Source organism: Mirounga angustirostris, unplaced genomic scaffold, assembly GCF_029215605.1.
Source record: "Mirounga angustirostris isolate CCGP_5_RB_7025 unplaced genomic scaffold, mMirAng1.0.hap1 SCAF_4, whole genome shotgun sequence".
NCBI lineage: Eukaryota > Metazoa > Chordata > Mammalia > Carnivora > Phocidae > Mirounga > Mirounga angustirostris.
In genome coordinates this window covers 147,589,529-147,607,247 of record NW_026991712.1, presented here as the reverse complement: position 1 = coordinate 147,607,247, position 17,719 = coordinate 147,589,529, and the positions used below count along the sequence as shown (strand labels likewise).

Below are 17,719 nucleotides of genomic sequence, written 5' to 3'. Positions count from 1 at the left end.
TAGTATTTTTATGGAGGAAGAAGCCGAAGCTAGATGGGGGTTGGCAAACGCCATGATGAGGCCCCATTCACTTCACCACCTCTCCAGTGAATACGGGAAGCTCCTACTTCTCACTCGCCCAGGTTCCTGGGGGCCCAGGCCTCATACGTGCTCCTCTGACAGGATCCAATGAGAGTGTTTTCATGAATATTCCAGGGGGAAGTGGGGTCTTGCCAGGTGAATCTAATTTATACCCTTCGGTAACCACCTCAGACAGCTCTTGAAAGGCTGTGGGAGGGGGATCTCCTGGCTGATTTCACCAACCAGTTGTCAGGACAAACCTTCCTAGGTTCACAATGTGGAGACAATTAAAGGCTGGCGCTTTGAAGGCACGAGCCGAGAACTTCCTGACAGAGGTGTTGACTGCAGGCGACAGACCCTCTGTTCCTCAGGCCTCAGGACCACACCTCGTCTTCCCCCAGCCCCGGGGCTGGGCCAACTGTGGGGGCAGCAGCCGCAGAGCGGGCCCGAGAGACACCATCATGGTCCTGCACAACAGCTGACAGAACTCAGAGGAGAGGTGCGGCAGGGGAATAGCACGCCCTGGGCAGGGTTGCTGACCCACTGTGCGACCCTGGGCATGAAAGCAGACCCACTGTGCGGCCCTGGGCAGGGCTGCTGACCCACTGTGCGACCCTGTGCATGAAAGCAGACCCACTGTGTGGCCCTGGGCAGGGCTGTTGACTCACTGTGCGGCCCTGGGCATGAAAGCAGACCCACTGTGTGGCCCTGGGCAGGGCTGCTGACCCACTGTGCGACCCTGGGCATGAAAGCAGACCCACTGTGCGACACTGGGCAGGGCTGCTGACTCACTGTGCGACCCTATGCATGAAAGCAGACCCACTGTGCGGCCCTGGGCAGGGCTGCTGACCCACTGTGCGACCCTGGGCATGAAAGCAGACCCACTGTGTGACCCTGGGCAGGGCTGCTGACCCACTGTGTGACCCTGGGTATAGCTGCTGACCTGATGTATGACTCTGAGCAGGGCTGCTGACCCGCTGTGTCACCCACTATGCAACCCTGGCTATGACGGTGGGCCTACTGTGTGACCTTCTGCTGGCCACCCTGCCTGTCCAGGCCCCAGGGTCCTCACTATGAAGATGGGGCAATGTTCCCAAAGACATGAATTTGTTATGAGGATGACATGGGGTGAGGAGCCATAAGCAATTCCACCCAGAGAAGGCAGGATTATCGTTCCCATAAAACGGATGAGGAAACAGACTGGAATAATGAAATAACTTGCCCAGCCTACGTCATGACAAAGAAGGGATCAGGCAAGACCTTGGACATGGAAACTGGATTTCAGGAACCTTGAGGGCAGGGTCTAGATCTTCCTGAGGAGCGGTTATACCTGCAGGCTTACTTGGATTCAAGTCTCGACTCCAACTCTTACTGGCTACAGGACCTCCCCACGTTTTCTCTTCTGCCCCAGCTTATGCCGTCATGAGCCACAGAGCCCTTCCATCCTGACCCTTTCTCAGGGCTGGAGCTCCAGGCAGCTGCTCCCAAACCACTCCCTTCCTCTGATGGCTGCAAGTCTGCTGTGAGGTCAGCTATCTTCTTGCACATAGAAGCCAGGAAAGTGGGACATGGGGACTGGGTTCATGGTGCTAATTCCTGATAGAGCAACCCCTTCCCACCACCCAGCACAGGTGAACTGGAAAGATTGACTCCAAATCCATGAAAAGCCCAGATTCCATGTGATTGCTTTTGAGAAGACACAGTAACTAATTAAGTTCCCCCGTCAGGGGTCCTCTGGGGCAAGCTCAGTGAAAACAAGGAGTAATCAGCTCACGGTTTCAGAAAATCATGTGGATGCGGGGGGTGTCCTGGAGCAGTGGGAGGAGGCCAGGGTTTGGTATCCCAACACTTAACTTCTCTGAGCCTCGGTCTGCTCATCTATAAAATGGGGCAGTAATGCCAATATCAAAAATTCACTGAAAGAACATGAACAAAGGGCTTAATCCAGTATCTGGAGGAGAGCACATTCCTAACAAATACCACATTGCTTCCTGCCTCACACTTTAAGGTAGCTGCTTTCGGGTAGTTTAATCATTTCCCTTGTTGCCTCCATGGCTGTCAGGCATTTTGGTCATCAATTAATACAGAATTGCTCTCTTGCTCCATCTCTGGGCCCACGGTCATAAAAACAGAACTGGTGGAGACTGAACCTATGAACAGCTGCGGCAGGGCGTGGGAGCAGTGGCCCACGTGGACGGAGGTGGGGCTGGGACAAGAGCATGTGGGGCAGAGGGGAAGAACCAAGCAAAGAGCCTGAGGTGGGAATGAACTTGGCATGTTGGGAGAACAGCCAAGAGCCAGGTGACTGGAGCAGAGCAACAGAGAGGAACGTGGAAGGAGATGAGACCAAAGGGCTCCATGGGGGGCCTCACACCTGCCCCTTCCTTGTCCTCCATCTCCTTCCTCCTCCCTGGGGCCCTGCCAGGAATGCAGAAAGATAAAGATGGGGGTCTAAAAGTCTTGAGTTCAAAGGATCGTAGGAATCCTGGAGCCCAAACCTTCCATTTTATAGGTGAGGAAACTGAGGGCCCAAAGGGGTCTCGGACTTTCCTAGAGCCACAAGGCAGTTTGAGTGCAGAGCTGGGGAGGGAACCGAGCTCTGAACCCCTGGGCCATGCTGTCTCTCCCTGTACTGCCCAAATCAGGGCCCAGAGTTCCAAGAGCTTTGAACTAAGTCAAGTCCTCCTCACACAGATGAAGAAATTGAGATCCCGAGGCCAGGTGGCTTTGTGTGCATGAAGAAAGTGAGAGGCAGAGGCAAGCAGGGGAAGTGCATGCCTTTGGGCGTCTGCACAAGCCAGGCTTCTCAGGGCCTAACGCCCACAGTGATCCATCATTGTGCTTTTCCACTGCACGCAGAGGTGTGAGGTTAGAGTCTCCCCGGAGCCCTGCCGGGAGGGAAGGCGACACTAACACATGTGGGCTGCACAAGCCGCACGCCATCCCCTACTGGGCGACCTCTAGTGGGTCATCAGGTCCCCATCTGTCAAAGAGTGCTGCAGGGCTTGGGAGCAGCAACAGATGAGATTTCCCGAAGGTTCTTCCTTGGTGCAGACACCACACAGGCCTGTGTTCTTTCAGGACAGGGGAGGCAGTGACGGTACAGATGAAGACAAGGCATCCAAGCCCTCAACATGGGGCCTAGCACCTAGTAGGTCCTCAACTGGTGGTGCCTCTGTATAGTGGGAAGGGCCCTGGGCTGGGAGGCCAGGGAGCTGAGCTTTCCTTCCTTTGTTCTGTGATCTTCAATGAGCCAAAGCCTCTCTAAGGGCCTGTTTCCCCATAGGCAAACAGCAGAAGTACAGACATTCAGATTTATGGCCTCAGGGAGCCACCTCTTCTTGTCCTGGCTGCCTGGGGAGAAGGAATGGGGGCAGGTAGTGGGGGTGCGAGGGGAGGCGGACCTTGAGGAAGTATGTGGGGCACAACAGACTCATTTTTCTTCCCGGAGCTAACCCTCTTGTCTCCTGATTGCTATCATAGTCAGGGGCAACTAAACCTGGTCAGGTTTTTTGACCCCGTAGGTCAAAATGACTCCTAAAACTTGGGTTCAGTAGATTCTGGGAAGCAGAAACTCACGGTTAAATGGGGGTACAAAGGCAACCGTGTGCAGTGGGAAGATCACGGAGCAGGAGCCAAGGACATGAGGTGGAGTCCCAGAAGGGACACCTGGCCAGCTTGCAGAAGCTCTGGATCTCAGTGACCTCACTATAAAACAGGGGTCCTGCCACTGCCCTGTGCATTCCCCCAGCACAGGAACCACCCATCAACCACTCGTCCGGGCTCCAGGAAGGTGCAAATGTTTTTTCAGCTCCAAAACCCTATGCTTTTCCACTCTGATAAAACGAAGAGGCTGTGGATGGTTCATCAGTTGAACAGACACTCACTGGGTGCTCACCTTGCTCCAGGCCCAGCAGAGACTTCCAGGTGTTGCCCCCCAAAATGCAGGCCTGTGGAGACCCCAGTCCCACTGTCCCATCTGCAAGAAAGGCACAGCCCAGTCTACCGTGCATGCCTGCCCTCTCAGGCTCATGCCCCTGGCGCGGCAGACTTGTCCAGGGGGCCGGGGGCATGTGGAGGGCTGGCGCGGGCTGCGCCCCTCCAGGCAGCCACCTCCTTGCTATTTGGAAATGGCCACTTGCAAAGCCACAGAGTCCCAGGGACGGGCTCCCGTTGCATCGCTCCCCACGTCAGAAGAATGCATCGTGAGGAGGCAGCGAGGCACCAGTCGGTGCCGTAATCACTTACAGACCACGGAGGCCCCGTCCTGGCAGTGGAGGAAGATTTATTGTGGGGATGGACGGAAAACAAAGAACAGTTGTGCAAACTTTACAAAGCCACATTATGGGAAATGCCTTTCCCGTTTCCCACTGGTAAATGTGCCGGACGCCGTTTCCAAAGGGGGTTGAGCTCGATTACCCAACCTTGCGGACACAGTGCCCCAGTGTGGCTTGCTGGGCTGAGCTGGCCTGGCCTTGGGGTCCAGGCCCTGGCTGACGGCCAAGCCGTGCTGGCCCAGGCACTGGCTGGGGGGCTGCTCTGGTGGACCTGGGGACGAAGCCTCCTTCCTGGCCTCTGTGTCCTCATCTGCCCGCTGTCACTCCCCCTCCGACGACTACATACCGCCACATGCCCAGTGTTCTCCATGTTAACACTCACTGTGTCACTCTCCTGCTCAGAACCCTTCTACCACTCCTTGTACTTCCCTCAGGGTAGAGTCCAAGCTCCTTATACTGAACTTGGAGGCCCTTTAAGGTCCAATTCCAACTACCATTTCTGCTCCCGGCCCCATGAAGATAACACTCCAAGCACTAGAAGACACTTAGGCTTCCCACAAGGGTCAAGACTGTCACGTCTCAAAACTTCACCACGCTTTGTTCTCTTTCCCCGAAAAGCCTTTCCTTGAGATCTGCACCTGGAAAGCTCCTACTCACCCTTCAAAGCCCAGCTCTCAGGACATCCTAGGGGAAGCCTTCTCCCTCTTCTGTGTTAATTCCCTTGCCACCAGACCATTCCTCACTTGACATTGCACCTCATGCTTCTAGCATCAAACCTGGCACAGTGTGGGTGTCAACAAAGCTGTTGAAAAGTTGGCAGGGGTGAGGAGAGAGGCAATTCAGATGAGCACCAGGCTCTCTCCCAAGGGAGAGGCGCAGGTAAGGACTCCTGAGCATCCTGGGTCTTGGAGCATCCAAGGTGGCTGAGGCCATAGGGGTCATGTGACCATCACCCACCAAACAGATGAGGTCCGCTCAGCTAGCCCATCTGCCATCCAGCGGAGACAGAGCCTATTAATGCTCAGTCATGCAGTTTACCGTTTCCACGATGCCCCTCTCAGAAAACATGGTCTGGACACTTTCTTAGAGTCACTGTTGATTTTATCTGACTTTCTCATTCTAATAAGAGAATCAATTTCAATTCCATTTACATTAAATTAAAAAGCTTTTTTCCCCCTTTTATTATTTTAAATTCAATTCAGACAACTGTGTTTTTTTATCCTTAATTTTTTTCATATTCCATAAAGCAGTGCTGAGTTCACAAAACTTGGCCAGTGTTCCTCCCGGACCCTCAAGTTTGGTGCCCCTAGGATGCTAGACCTTGGGTTTGATGACTCAAAAAAAAAAAAAAAAAAAAAAAAAGAACAAGGGCTCCTGTTTTCAAGCACCAAGTATTTGCCAGGCATGAGGTAAGTGCTCCACACGCATGATCTCATTTAATCTCACAACTGTCTCCCCTTTATACACACAGGAACCTGAGGCTCCCAGAGGCCACGTGACTTGTTTGAGGTCTCAGGGCTGGTTAGGCGTCCCCCTTGGCTCATGGATTCCTGACTCAGAATTTAAACAGGACAGGAGGAGGTGGGCAGGGATGGAGATGAAGTAGGGGTGGGGGTGGGGAGGGTGGGCTGTGGAGCAGGGAAGGAGGGGGCCCGGGAACACTGCAGGCTAGGGATTGTGTTTGGGGAGCACGCGGCTACCCTGTGACATGCCTGATGGCAGGAGCATGACTGTGACGGTGACCGTGTCCTCTGAGGCCCGGTAGTGAGCAGGCGCACTGGATTGGGAGTTGGGAGCTGAACTTGCTTCCTCCTGCAGGGCACTGTGTGGTTGGTAGTGCATGGCCCCGCTACCCCGCACAGAGACTCTTCTGGGGAAAGCATCACAGCTGTCATTTTACGGACCCAACAAGAGAGACTGGGGAGTGAAGCGACTTGCCCGAGGTTGCAGAGCGAGTGAGCAGCGGAGCTGGAACGAGCCTCCACTCCATCTGTCTCCAGGTCCTCTCCCCTTCCCCTGGGCAAGTCATTTCCATCTGGGGTCTCACCTTCTCCCTCCGTACAGGCCTCTGATCTCATCACAAGGCCAGAGCTTCCAGGCAGCCTCTCCTCATAAAGCCGCCTGAGTCTGAATTTTTAAAAATTAGAGGAGAGAGAAAGGCATCCCAGTATAAGCCAAGCTCTGTGGAGCTGGAACCCTGGGTTCAAGAGGGAAAAAGACACTGGCATCTGTTGGGCCCTCACCGAACACAGACTGCTGGACATTCTCCCATTTCCCAGCTCAGCAAACTGAGGCTCAGCACCGCGAGGGGACCTGTCCAAGGTCACAGAGCCAGTCCACAACCAAGCTGGGATTTACACCAGCCCTTTCTGTTCCTCTGGGGATGTTCACGACTGCTTGGCTACTATTCATTTCAGACTCTCCCTTTGCTCTTCTCCTAATGCAAACTGCCCCAAACAGAGCTGTTTGCTGTGCGTTTACTATGTGCCAGGCACTGCATAAGCACGTCATACACGGCATGTCCTGGAAGCTTCCCGACTGTCCTGTTGCCTCCACTTCACAGGTAAGAACACGGGGCCCTACAGAAGTCAAATTACTCACACTCGGTCACAGGCTGACAGGGAGCAAAGGCAGGTTTCAAGTTCAGGCCTTCCTGCCAAAGAACTTTTAAGCACCAGATTAGAGGGTAGACATGCCCATCTTTTAGGGCCCTGCCAATCTTGTGACTTCACAGAGAACTCATGCAGCCTTGGAGTGGGAAGGTCAGATCGCCGTTAGGGCAGAGGCTCTGTACCAGAGAGCAGGCGTAGCTCTTCTGCCTCCAAGGCCAGGCCAGACATCAAAGGGCATGTGGTCCCCAAGACACTTGGCCACACCAGGAAACACTGTTATATAAGGGGCAACATGTGTGGGGAGAGCAGCAGGCATGGGAAGGAGGGGGTGGGAGAGGGGACATTGGACTGGGTTGTGAATGATGGTTAGGAGTTTGCTGGGCTGGGAAAGGCATTCCAGACCGAGGGACCAGCAAAAGCCAAGACCCAAATGGGCAAAAGGAGCCGAAATGTGCAGGCTCTCTAGGAGTTTGGGAGCAAGAGGAAGCCTCAGGGCTGGGAGAAATAAAGCAGGCATCACGTGGCTACCTTTAACTTGCTGGGTGTCACTGGGCCACTGGTGCACCCTCTTTGGGCTTTGGCTTCCTCATCTGATAATAAGCAGACATGAGAACTGACTGATCCCAAGAGGGACCCCAGGCGGGGTTGTTAAAAAGGGCATATCTGTAGGCCAACTTAGATGCTGCCTGTGCCCGGAAAAGTTTTCCTACCACACCCTTCCCACCTTAGAACAAGGAGTTGAGGCTCAGGCCCCATTTCCAAAGTGGGTGGACTTGGCACCTAAGCTGATTGGACCAGCTTGACCTCTCTGTGTTCATTTACAGCAGCAGTTTCAAGGGCAGGGGTTTGAAAACATGCTCCAATTGATAAATTTTTCTCTCACTGGAAACTGCAGCCTCCAGAAAGGAAGTTTATCTTCGGGTGACTTACTTATTGTAGAGAAGGTGAAATGTCTCACTGCTCGTCCCACAAGTGCCCTCTCTTCCAAAACAGGCACAAAGGACTCGTCATATCTGCAGGGCAGGGGACGTGCAACAGGCTCTCAATGTGATCGGTGACTAGCGTGGGAAAACCGCTAAATGCACACGTCTATCGGTTTCTCTGCTTAACGGGGGCTCCTCCAGGCCAAAAGCTGGCTTTGATTCCCTTCTGTGACCCCATGGTCCACCAGGGCCTGGCACAAATCTGGATATTTTCTTGATATTATAAGCAGCCTGATGGTTTTCTGCCTGGGAGGTGGCTTAGGGTCATGGTTAGCACATCATCTCTGGAGTCGGGCTGAGACCTGGGTTCAAATCTGACCCTATGATGCACTTGAGGCCTGAACTTGGGCATGAATTTTCCCCAGCTGTAAAATGGGGATAATGATTCCGGTCTCCAGGAATTATTTCTCCACTCTGAGGAGTGCATGTGTGGAAGCTCTATATAAGCTGAAAAAGGCCCAATAATGTTCTAGCCCCCTTGACTGACTTAGACAAGGTAATGCAGCCAGACCTCAAATTCTCAGCTCCTGGCTCCCCTCCCTCCCTCATCCAGCAATAACAGCATAAGATTCAAGGATATCCTTATACCACACACAAAAATAGACTCCAAATGGTTGAAAGACCTAACTGTGAGACAGGAGTCCATCAACATCCTAAAGGAGAACACAGGCAGCAACCTCTTCGACCTCAGCCGCAGCAACTTCTTCCTAGAAACATCGCCAAAGGCAAGGGAAGCAAGGGCAAAAATGAACTATTGGGACTTCATCAAGATAAAAAGCTTTTGCAAAGCAAAGGAAACAGAAAAACCAACAAAACCAAAAGACAACTGACAGAATGGGAGAAGATATTTGCAAATGACATATCAGATAAAGGGCTAGTATCCAAAATCTATAAAGAACTTATCAAACTCAACACCCAAAGAACAAATAATCCAATCAAGAAATGGGCAGAAGACATGAACAGACATTTTTCCAAAGAAGACATCCAAATGGCCAACAGACACATGAAAAAGTGCTCAATGTCGCTCGGCATCAGGGAAATCCAAATCAAAACCTCAATGAGGTACCACCTCACACCAGTCAGAATGGCTAAAATTAACAAGTCAGGAAATGACAGATGTTGGCAAGGATGCAGAGAAAGGGGAACCCTCCTACACTGTTGGTGGGAATGCAAGCTGGTGCAGCCACTCTGGAAAACAGTATGGAGGTTCCTCAAAAAGTTGAAAATAGAGCTACCATACGATGCAGCAATTGCACTACTGGGTATTTACCCCAAAGATACAAAAGTAGGGATCTTTCGGGTACGTGCACCCCGATGTTTATAGCAGCAATGTCCACAATAGCCAAACTGTGGAAAGAGCCAAGATGTCCATCAACAGATGAATGGATAAAGAAGATGTGGTATATATATACAATGGAATATTATGCAGCCATCAAAAGGAATGAGATCTTGCCATTTGCAACGACATGGATGGAACTGGAGGGTATTATGCTGAGCGAAATAAGTCAAACAGAGAAAGACATGTATCATATGACCTCACTGATATGAGGAATTCTTAATCTCAGGAAACCAACTGAGGGTTGCTGGAGTGGGGGGTGGGGTGGGAGGGATGGGGTGACTGGGTGATAGACACTGGGGGGGGTATGTGCTCTGGTAAGTGCTGTGAATTGTGCAAGACTGTTGAATCTCAGATCTGTACCTCTGAAACAAATAATGCAATATATGTTAAGAAAAAAAAAAAGAAGAAGATAGCAGGAGGGGAAGAATGAAGGGGAGAAATCGGAGGGGTAGACGAACCATGAGAGATGATGGACTCTGAAAAACAAACAGGGTTCTAGAGGGGAGGGGGGTGGGAGGAGGGGTTAGCCTGGTGATGGGTATTAAAGAGGGCATGTTCTGCAGGGAGCACTGGGTGTTATGCACAATGAATCATGGAACACTACATCTAAAACTAATGATGTAATGTATGGGGATTAACATAACAATAAAAAATTAAAAAAAAAAAGATTCAAGGATAATTGGTGTCCTTCCTATGGTGCCAGAAGTCACATCACCTCATCTTTGTCTCAGGACCCCCAGCATTCAGGATGAGGCCCAGCACACAGGGGCGCCTATCCTTCAGGTGAGTCAAGTGTTTCTGGGGAGGACTCTGCCCTCGGCTGAGGTCACTCTCCCACAGTCTAACCTTTCCCAACCTTTGGGTTACCAGTCCCTTCTGGAATCTCCCTGTCCACTGAAGCTGCCCCATTTGCTCTGGGATCCTGGGCCCCTCACTGTCCTCTCAGGGTCTGTCTTCCCTGTCTCTGCTCTGTACATGACGAAGATGGACTGGTAGCCCCACCTGCTCACACATTTTGGGCACTAGGAAAATTCCCTAAAATGAGTTGGAGATGTTGACATGAGTCAGGGGTGTCTGCTGGCCCAGAAACATGACCAACCTGCAGGGCTAGTCTCAGGACATGGAATTGGGGAGGAGCAGATGCCCAGGGAAGCCCCCTGCCCCGCCCCACTGTGGTTTGAGAAGCACCGAGGACTCGACTCTGCTAAGGAAGAGGCTGAGCAAAGGCAGGTGGGCGGAAGGCCATGTGGCCTGTGGAATGGTCCAGGCAGCTGAGCCAGGCGACCCAGAGTAAACCATTTCATCTGTGAACATCAGCCTCTTCTGAAAAATGGGAATGATGACTCATGGTTGTACATCACATACCTCAGAATATTTTGTTCTCTTCTCCCTGAGGACTTTCCGTAAAATAGGATCTCAGACACCCTCCGCCCCTGCCCCAGTCAAGCATTTCTATGACTTCCAAATCACAGCCTACCAGAGCAGGTGGGCAAATCTGACGGGGAGCTGTACCCTGCCACCTGGCAGACTGCGTGACCTTGGGATCTGATTTAGCCTCTCTGGGCCTCAGAGTTTTGACCACGGACTGGGATGTGGCTAGCACTGGGCCAGGGTATCAGAAGGCCTGAGTCTCAACAAAGAGCAGTTCCTTCTACCTCCCCCACCTTTCCCAGCACCCAGTGCTATTTATTTCTCAGGGGTTGGGGGACCGAGGTAAAGCAAAAAGAGAGCCAGAAGCCCCAGGATTAGAGGAGATGAGCGTAGATTTGGCCCGGGCTGGCCCTCTGGGAGCTGGGAAGGCCCAGCCAGGTGGCTGGTGTTCTGAGTTCCTTGGCTGATCACGGCCAATCAATAATGCTCAGCTTTTGGTGGGATGTATTTCCCTGGTCCCAGGTCCAATGGCACTGGTGACAGAGTGGCAAACAGGGGAGAGGGGCATAAGGGATGGGGATCAGTGATCAGTGCAAATGCAGCTACCAGAGGAACCCAGGCAGGATGTAAGACCAGCCTCGAGGCTCCCAGGCCTGTGAGGGCAGGGACCAGAGCCTCCTCCCTATGCCTCTGCCCCAGTTCCCCCTTCTAGCTCCAGTCACCCTAAGCAGACACTGTCTGGCACGGAGCAGGTACTCCCCATTGCTGGCAGACACCTGACAAGGTCACCGGCATGGGTGACAGCCCTGCCCACCTCAGCACCAGTTGATATGACAGAGCGTGATGGGGGATGCACCACCCTAAGTCATCTCTTCAAACCCTAATGACAACAATCCTTAAAAGGCGACTACTATTATAGCCCCATTTTACAACCGAGTGTGCTACAGTTCAGAAAGGCTAGGTCCCCTGCCTGAGGTCACACAGCTGCTACGTGGCAGGCCCAGGTGGGGACCTGGGTTGGTGTAACTCCAGGCCTGGGCTTTTCACCTGTCTACACACACCTTCCACACTGCACTCATAGCTCCGGGAAGCCTCTTCACAAAGACAGGGATTGTTGCTATCATTACTGTTGTTTTCTAAAACCCAAGGTTATGAAAGGTTTTCCTTTTTCGCCCTGCCTTTTTCTTGATGTACAGAAAAGCAAACTACACAGCCTGCTAATTTCTGCAGTCTCAGACAATCAGAATTCCAACTGTCTGGGAGACCCAACCTAAGAAAGCAAGAAATTAATCTTTTCAAAGTTAACGTCTTGGAGGCGTCGCGGCAGTATTTGGCTTGGACGTATCCTCGCTATCCTAATGCAGATGAAACCCCACATTTAATAAGGCTAAGACAACTCGGACAACATAAGAAACATAACAGGATATTGCAGAGAGATTAGGGAGCTTCCTCTGGATGGCGTGGATGGGCCGTGGCGAGGGCAGAGCGGGGGCCGGACGGCGCGGTCTAGCCCGGGGGCCCCCGCGAGCCGAGGCCCGATCCGATCCCAGGCCGCCCTGAGCACGGAGAACCTGGGCAGGGGGCGGCCGGCTCCTCGCTGCGCCTCCCGGCCCGCCTGGTGCGTGAGCGGAGGCTCCGCAGGCTAAATGTAAACCAGCTGCCGGGCCTGGAGTGTTACAGTTGGACGGGGCGGGGAAGGCTTACCTCATGAAAGAACTGTGCACACGGCTGCTGGAAAGATAATAAAAGGATTAACTGCTATTTTAGTGGGCCATTTACTCTTCAATCAAAGTGTCTCATCTATTTCCTGTTCTCCAGAGGATCCGGGTCCAAAATTCCTTTGTCTATTACAGCACATGGTAGCAGAGGCCTGTCATGAGAAATTAATAATTTTACAGGGAAGGGAGATTTTATTTATTTGGGTGCCCCTTCCCCTGGGTCACCTACTGCGCCAGCGATGCAGGAAGGGGGCGCGCTCCCATGGCGGGCGGGGAGGAGCTCAGAGGAGGTCTCTGCCCCAACTCTGGATGATGGCACCCAGCAGGGCCCCAGAGAACAATGAGTGTAACAGGACCATCTACACAAACAAAAGCATCACAGTTTAGGAAGATGTGGGTTCAGATTTCACCCTAATGGTTACTAGCTGTGCAACCACGGGCAAGTTACTTCTATTGTTGTTACTATTATTACTGTGATGATGATAGCCTCTATTACTGTTGTTGGTTACTGTTTGCCCCTAACTACCTGTGTGAACTGGGGCAAATTACGCAATGTGAGCCCCAGTTTCCTCCTCTGTAAAATGGGGGTTAATAGTATCTATCCCGTAGAGTTGTTACGAGGACCGCACGGAGTTATCACTTAGAATGGCTCCTGGGGCACCTGGGAGGCTCAGTGGGTTAAGCGTCCAACTCTTGATTTTGGCTCAGGTCATGATCTCAGGGTGGGGAGATCAAGCCCCACGTATGGCTCCATGCTGAGCATAGAACCTGCTTAAGATTCTCTCGCTCCCTTTCCCTCTGCTCCTCCCCCTGCCAAAAGAATGGCTCCTGCATGTAGTCAACACTGAGAAGCTGCTTGCTGGTATTATCACCATAAGCCTGAACCCCTCAAGAGGCAAGATAAGGTATTCTCATAGTAGCAGGTAGAAGATCGGCTGGACTCCATTGAACCCTTTTTGCTTCATCTGTACAACCTTGGTTTTACAGGACTTTTATAAAGATTAAATGCAAACCGTGGGTGAGCACAGACATGGCTTGAACATCACCTCCTCCATGAAGCCCTTCTGGGCCTCCCGTCCCTGGGCCTATACAAACTCCACGCAGAACCTGTCCACACCCATCTCCCACCCCTTACTGACCATGGGTGCCTGCAGGCGAAGACCTTGGGAAGTCCAGGTCTGGGTCCCCAGAGCCAGGCACAAGCCAGGTGTAAGCCAGTGTTCTGTGGAGTTTGCTGAATCAAGTGAGATCCTGGCTGGCCCAGGAGAAAGAACCATAGAGAGAGATTCCCACATTGCACTGGGTAAACTGGGCCTCTCTGACCTGCTCACTAGGCCTCCGTTTCCCAGAAAACAGGCAGGGAAGGCTAGATTATCTCCAAAGTCCCTGCAGTCCACATGGGCACTCCCACATGCTATAATTCCACACGAAGGCCACTGACCACACTGTGCCAGGGCTTGGGCCTCCACATCAGCCCCTTGCCGACACCAGTAGGATGCCCCACAGGAGAGGAGACGTGAAGGACTGCTGCTTAGCAGCTATCAGCTCCAGGGTCTCAGAGGGAGAAGGGGCCCTCTGTCTTCTGGAAGTCTGCGGTCATCTCCTTCCAGGTGGGGGCATGCCTTTCATCAAGCCATGTGTCACAACACCCCAGACAAACAGAGGCATCCCCAGGACTGGCCCGGCCACCAGCTCCTTCCAGCATGCCCTCAACCCCAAGACACATGATGAAGTCAAATTCTCAGCCTGCCCAGCTCAGCCTCTCCCCACAACACCAACACACCAACCACGGGCTCCCTCCTGTTCCTGTCCTTTTGCAGAGACTGTTCACCACCCCACTTGTCTATAAAGTGACCTCCTCCTCATCCTCAAGACCCAGCCCCCTTGAGCTGAATAAGCTGGTCCAGTTGCATGCCCAGACCACAGCTCCACAAGCAGATAGGGCCCCAAGGGTGACCACCTGGTTCCAGGAAGGGGGAGTTTATGCTGCCAGTTGCCAAAGCTTTCTGCCTCCCCTCTGGCCCCTACAAATGCTGCCCTGGGCCTTGAGCAGGAACAGAAGTGCACCCCTTCCCAGAACAAACACTTCACGAACCAGGGTCCAGCATCGGTGACAGCATGCGAATGCCAGAGAACTTGACGTTGGCTAGGACGTGGTCTTGCAGACCAGACCCGCTGCTGCTTCCCCTGCCTCACCAATGCCCCAGTGGCTGAGAAGGCGGAGCTGGGCCTTGGAAGACTGGGCGGCTCCTCCAGTCCTTCCATTCCTAGGCAGGTGCCTCTCCCAGTGGGGTAGCTGGGCCTTGGGGGTAGGCACAGCAGGTCTCCTGAGGATATCAGGGACAAAGACTCTGATATGGATTTCCACCACCACGAAAGCACAACGCAGAAATGACAAGTCAGAGGGGCTGGAGCCTAGGTGCCCACAGTTCATGTGTGTGTGTTCCCGGGAAACTGAGGTTCTATCCCAGCCTCGTCACTGCTGGATCCTTATAGGTTAACCCTGGCCTTACCCCAAAACCTGCCCAAGGGAGCCACAACTCCCAGGCTGGATGCCTGTGAGGACGCGGCCCTCCTTGGAGGCCCAGAGACCCTCACTGGGAAGGCTGCCCGATGAAGGCCCTGCGCTGGAGGAAAGCAGGTGTCCACGACGCACCTGACCCCTGGTGGGTGAGATGGTGAGCATCTGCCCGGGCCTGCTCTGACCTCAGAGCGTGTACTGTCACGACCTGAACAAGTGTGTTTGATCAGGCGGTACACCTTGGGATGGGGGATGGGACACCTGGTGAGCAGAGGAGCCAAGACTCCCGGTTGGGGGGGGGGGGGGCAGACTGTCCTGACCAGTGGCCACATCCACAGCATCGGTCCTTCCGTCCTCGACCGCAGGGGATCCCCGCCAGCCCCCAGCTCAGGAGCCCCCCCGGGGAAGCCATCCCTAGTGCGGAGGTGGGGGCTGCGCTGCTCGGCCTGGCGGCCGTGGGAACTCACCATGCACTTGTTGGGCTTCTCGCCCGAGTGCACCCTCATATGGATGAGCAGCTTGTAGCGGGCGTTGAAGGGCTTGTAGCGGCGCACGCAGCCCGCCCAGAAGCAGGTGAAGTCCTCGCCCTTGCGCTGGTCAATGTGGCTCTTCTCGATGTGCCGCACCAGCTCCTCTTGCTGCTCGTAGGCCGCACAGCAGTCCACCCACCGGCAGGCCTGCCTGCCTGCCGCCCCCCTGCCCAGGCCCAACCCCAGGCCCCCAAGGCCCGAGCCGGGCGGCAACTGAGGCGCGGGGTAGGGGGGAGGCAGGCCTTGCTGGGGAGGCGGCCCAAAGAGATCTGAGAACTCGTCCGCGGGCTCCTGCTTCAGGAAGCCCCCCTTCCGGCAGGCTTCCAGCTGCAAACCACCCTCGTGGCTCTCCGTGGTCGCAGGGCCAGGCCGGGCCCGCTTGGGAGGCCCCCCCAGCTCTCCTGACAGCGGGGGGCTCTGGAGTCCATTGACGCAGGTGACCAGAGCTGTCTGGGAAGAGCGGATGATGGAGGTGACATCGGAGGAGGCGCAGGGTGAGGAGGAGGCCGAGGAGGTGGGGGGCAGGCCCAGGAGGCAGCAACGCTTTAGGCTACCCTCAGGGAGGTGGGCCTCAGGCGGGGGGCCCAGGCCAGAGCTGGGTTCGCAGCCCAGAAGGTAGCAGGAAGGGGCGGGGTTAGCGAGGCCTCGGCCCGGCAGGTCCAGGTCTGTGTGCAGGCCAGTGGCTGGCGGGGCCCGGCAGTGAGTGGACAAGGGTGTGCGAGCTTCTGTCATGGCCTGGTAGTCAGGCAGGGACTCCTGCTTGATGTGCTGCGTGGCTGGAAGGCCACCATTCACATACGTGGCCTGAGGTCTGGGCGACCTGGAAGACAGGGAGCAGAGAGGCCGTGAGGGGGGGCACTCCACAGAGGGGAGGCCCCGGCGGGGGACAGCAGGGAACCTGGGACCAAGGGATGGGAAGCCCAGAGCAGGGGTGGAAGTGGAGGGCTGGAAGCAGAGGGAGAGAGAAGCCAGAGGCTGGAGGTCTGGTCAGCAGGGAAGAATATGGGGGCAAACAGGAGAGAGAGAGAAAGAGGACGGGGCTGGGAAGAGGTTCAAGAAAGGCAGGAGGTCTGAAGAGAATGCCAGGAAAGAGTCCCGTGTCATCCTTTTACCAAATCCAGCTTGCCCTCTCCAGCCCCGGCTGCCATCCTGCGCTGAGGCCTCCCTAGGGTCTGCCCTGACCTCCCCATGACCTTCTAGTGAGTTCTGGAGGAAGAAGGCTAAGACTGGCATTTGGAGAGACATCCAGGTCCAGTTTGTTTTAAATTCGGCCTACTTGTCCCTTAGCTCTTTCTTAATTTTTGTAATCTTTTTAAGTTTCTAGAAATGTTAATTCTGTGGCATTTTGCCCCAAGCAATCTGTCTTTTCCACAGTGAATGTCAGTGGGTTGGGGGTCTGAAACACAAGTCATGGTGACGAGGGGCATCCCAAGAATGACTGAGGAAAAGCCTGGTGGTGTGGTCCCGGGATTTCAAGCCCAGACATTGTGACTGCACGGAACACAACTCTGGGGGAGGCTGTGGGCAGGGAGGCTGGGAGGGCAGCACAGGGGAGGCAGGAGACCGGGGTTTGAGGCCAGGCTCAGACACTCCCCGCTGCACAAAGCTGGGCAAGGGCACTCTGGGCCTCTCTCCTCATCCTGACACTGGAACGATTCTCCTCCTGAGAGTGATGATGGTGTGATGGGTCTTCAGCACGCATGTGGTACCCGTGTTCCGAGAGAGGGCCCTCCCCAAATGCAGGACATGTAAGTGCAGGCAGAGGCCCCAGGATCCCCGGCCACCAGCCAGGTGACGCTGGACGGAGGGTCAAAGAAGCACCTTGGCTGGCTGGGCACAACAGGAAGCCTGCTTATGTGCTCAAAGCCTGACAAGGACACCCCATGTGTCCCTGGGCCTGTCTGAGCCTCAGTTTCCTCACCTGTAAAACAAGGACTAGCCCTCACTGCCTCAGAGGGTGGCTGCCAGGATCAAGAGGGACAGCAGATGCCGTGACAGCCCTCTGGAGAGACAATGGCAGGGTGAATGGTGCGTTTATTACTGCCAGATCACCGCCAGTGTTCCGTAGCTCTCTGCAGAGGGGCTGTGGGATCATCACCTGTCCCTGCTTTCCACGTGGCCCTGCAGCCCAGCCTCCCTCTCTGGCTCCCTGCAGCTGGGGCGCCCCAGCACTACTCAGGAGGAGGAAGGGGGGGCACAGGGGAGAAAGACAGAGCCCAGAGGCGCTCAGAGAGCATGGGCTCCATCCCCACGACTGCACAGACAGGAAAGGAGCCAAGAGGGCACAGGGCTTGCCCACAGTCCCAAG

At 54.4% G+C, this 17,719-nt stretch overlaps 1 protein-coding gene across 4 annotated transcripts in view; it reads right to left on the bottom strand.

Annotated features, from left to right (window-relative positions):
• The window catches only part of GLIS1 (GLIS family zinc finger 1), a 223,851-nt gene that overhangs the window by 64,643 nt on the left and 141,489 nt on the right, over window positions 1–17,719 (bottom strand). For all 4 annotated transcript variants that reach the window (XM_064589121.1, XM_064589120.1, XM_045897659.3 and 1 more), the window contains one exon: window positions 15,349–16,231. In XM_064589121.1, the coding sequence (XP_064445191.1) occupies window positions 15,349–16,231 (883 nt within the window). The remainder of the gene's footprint in view (window positions 1–15,348; window positions 16,232–17,719) is intronic.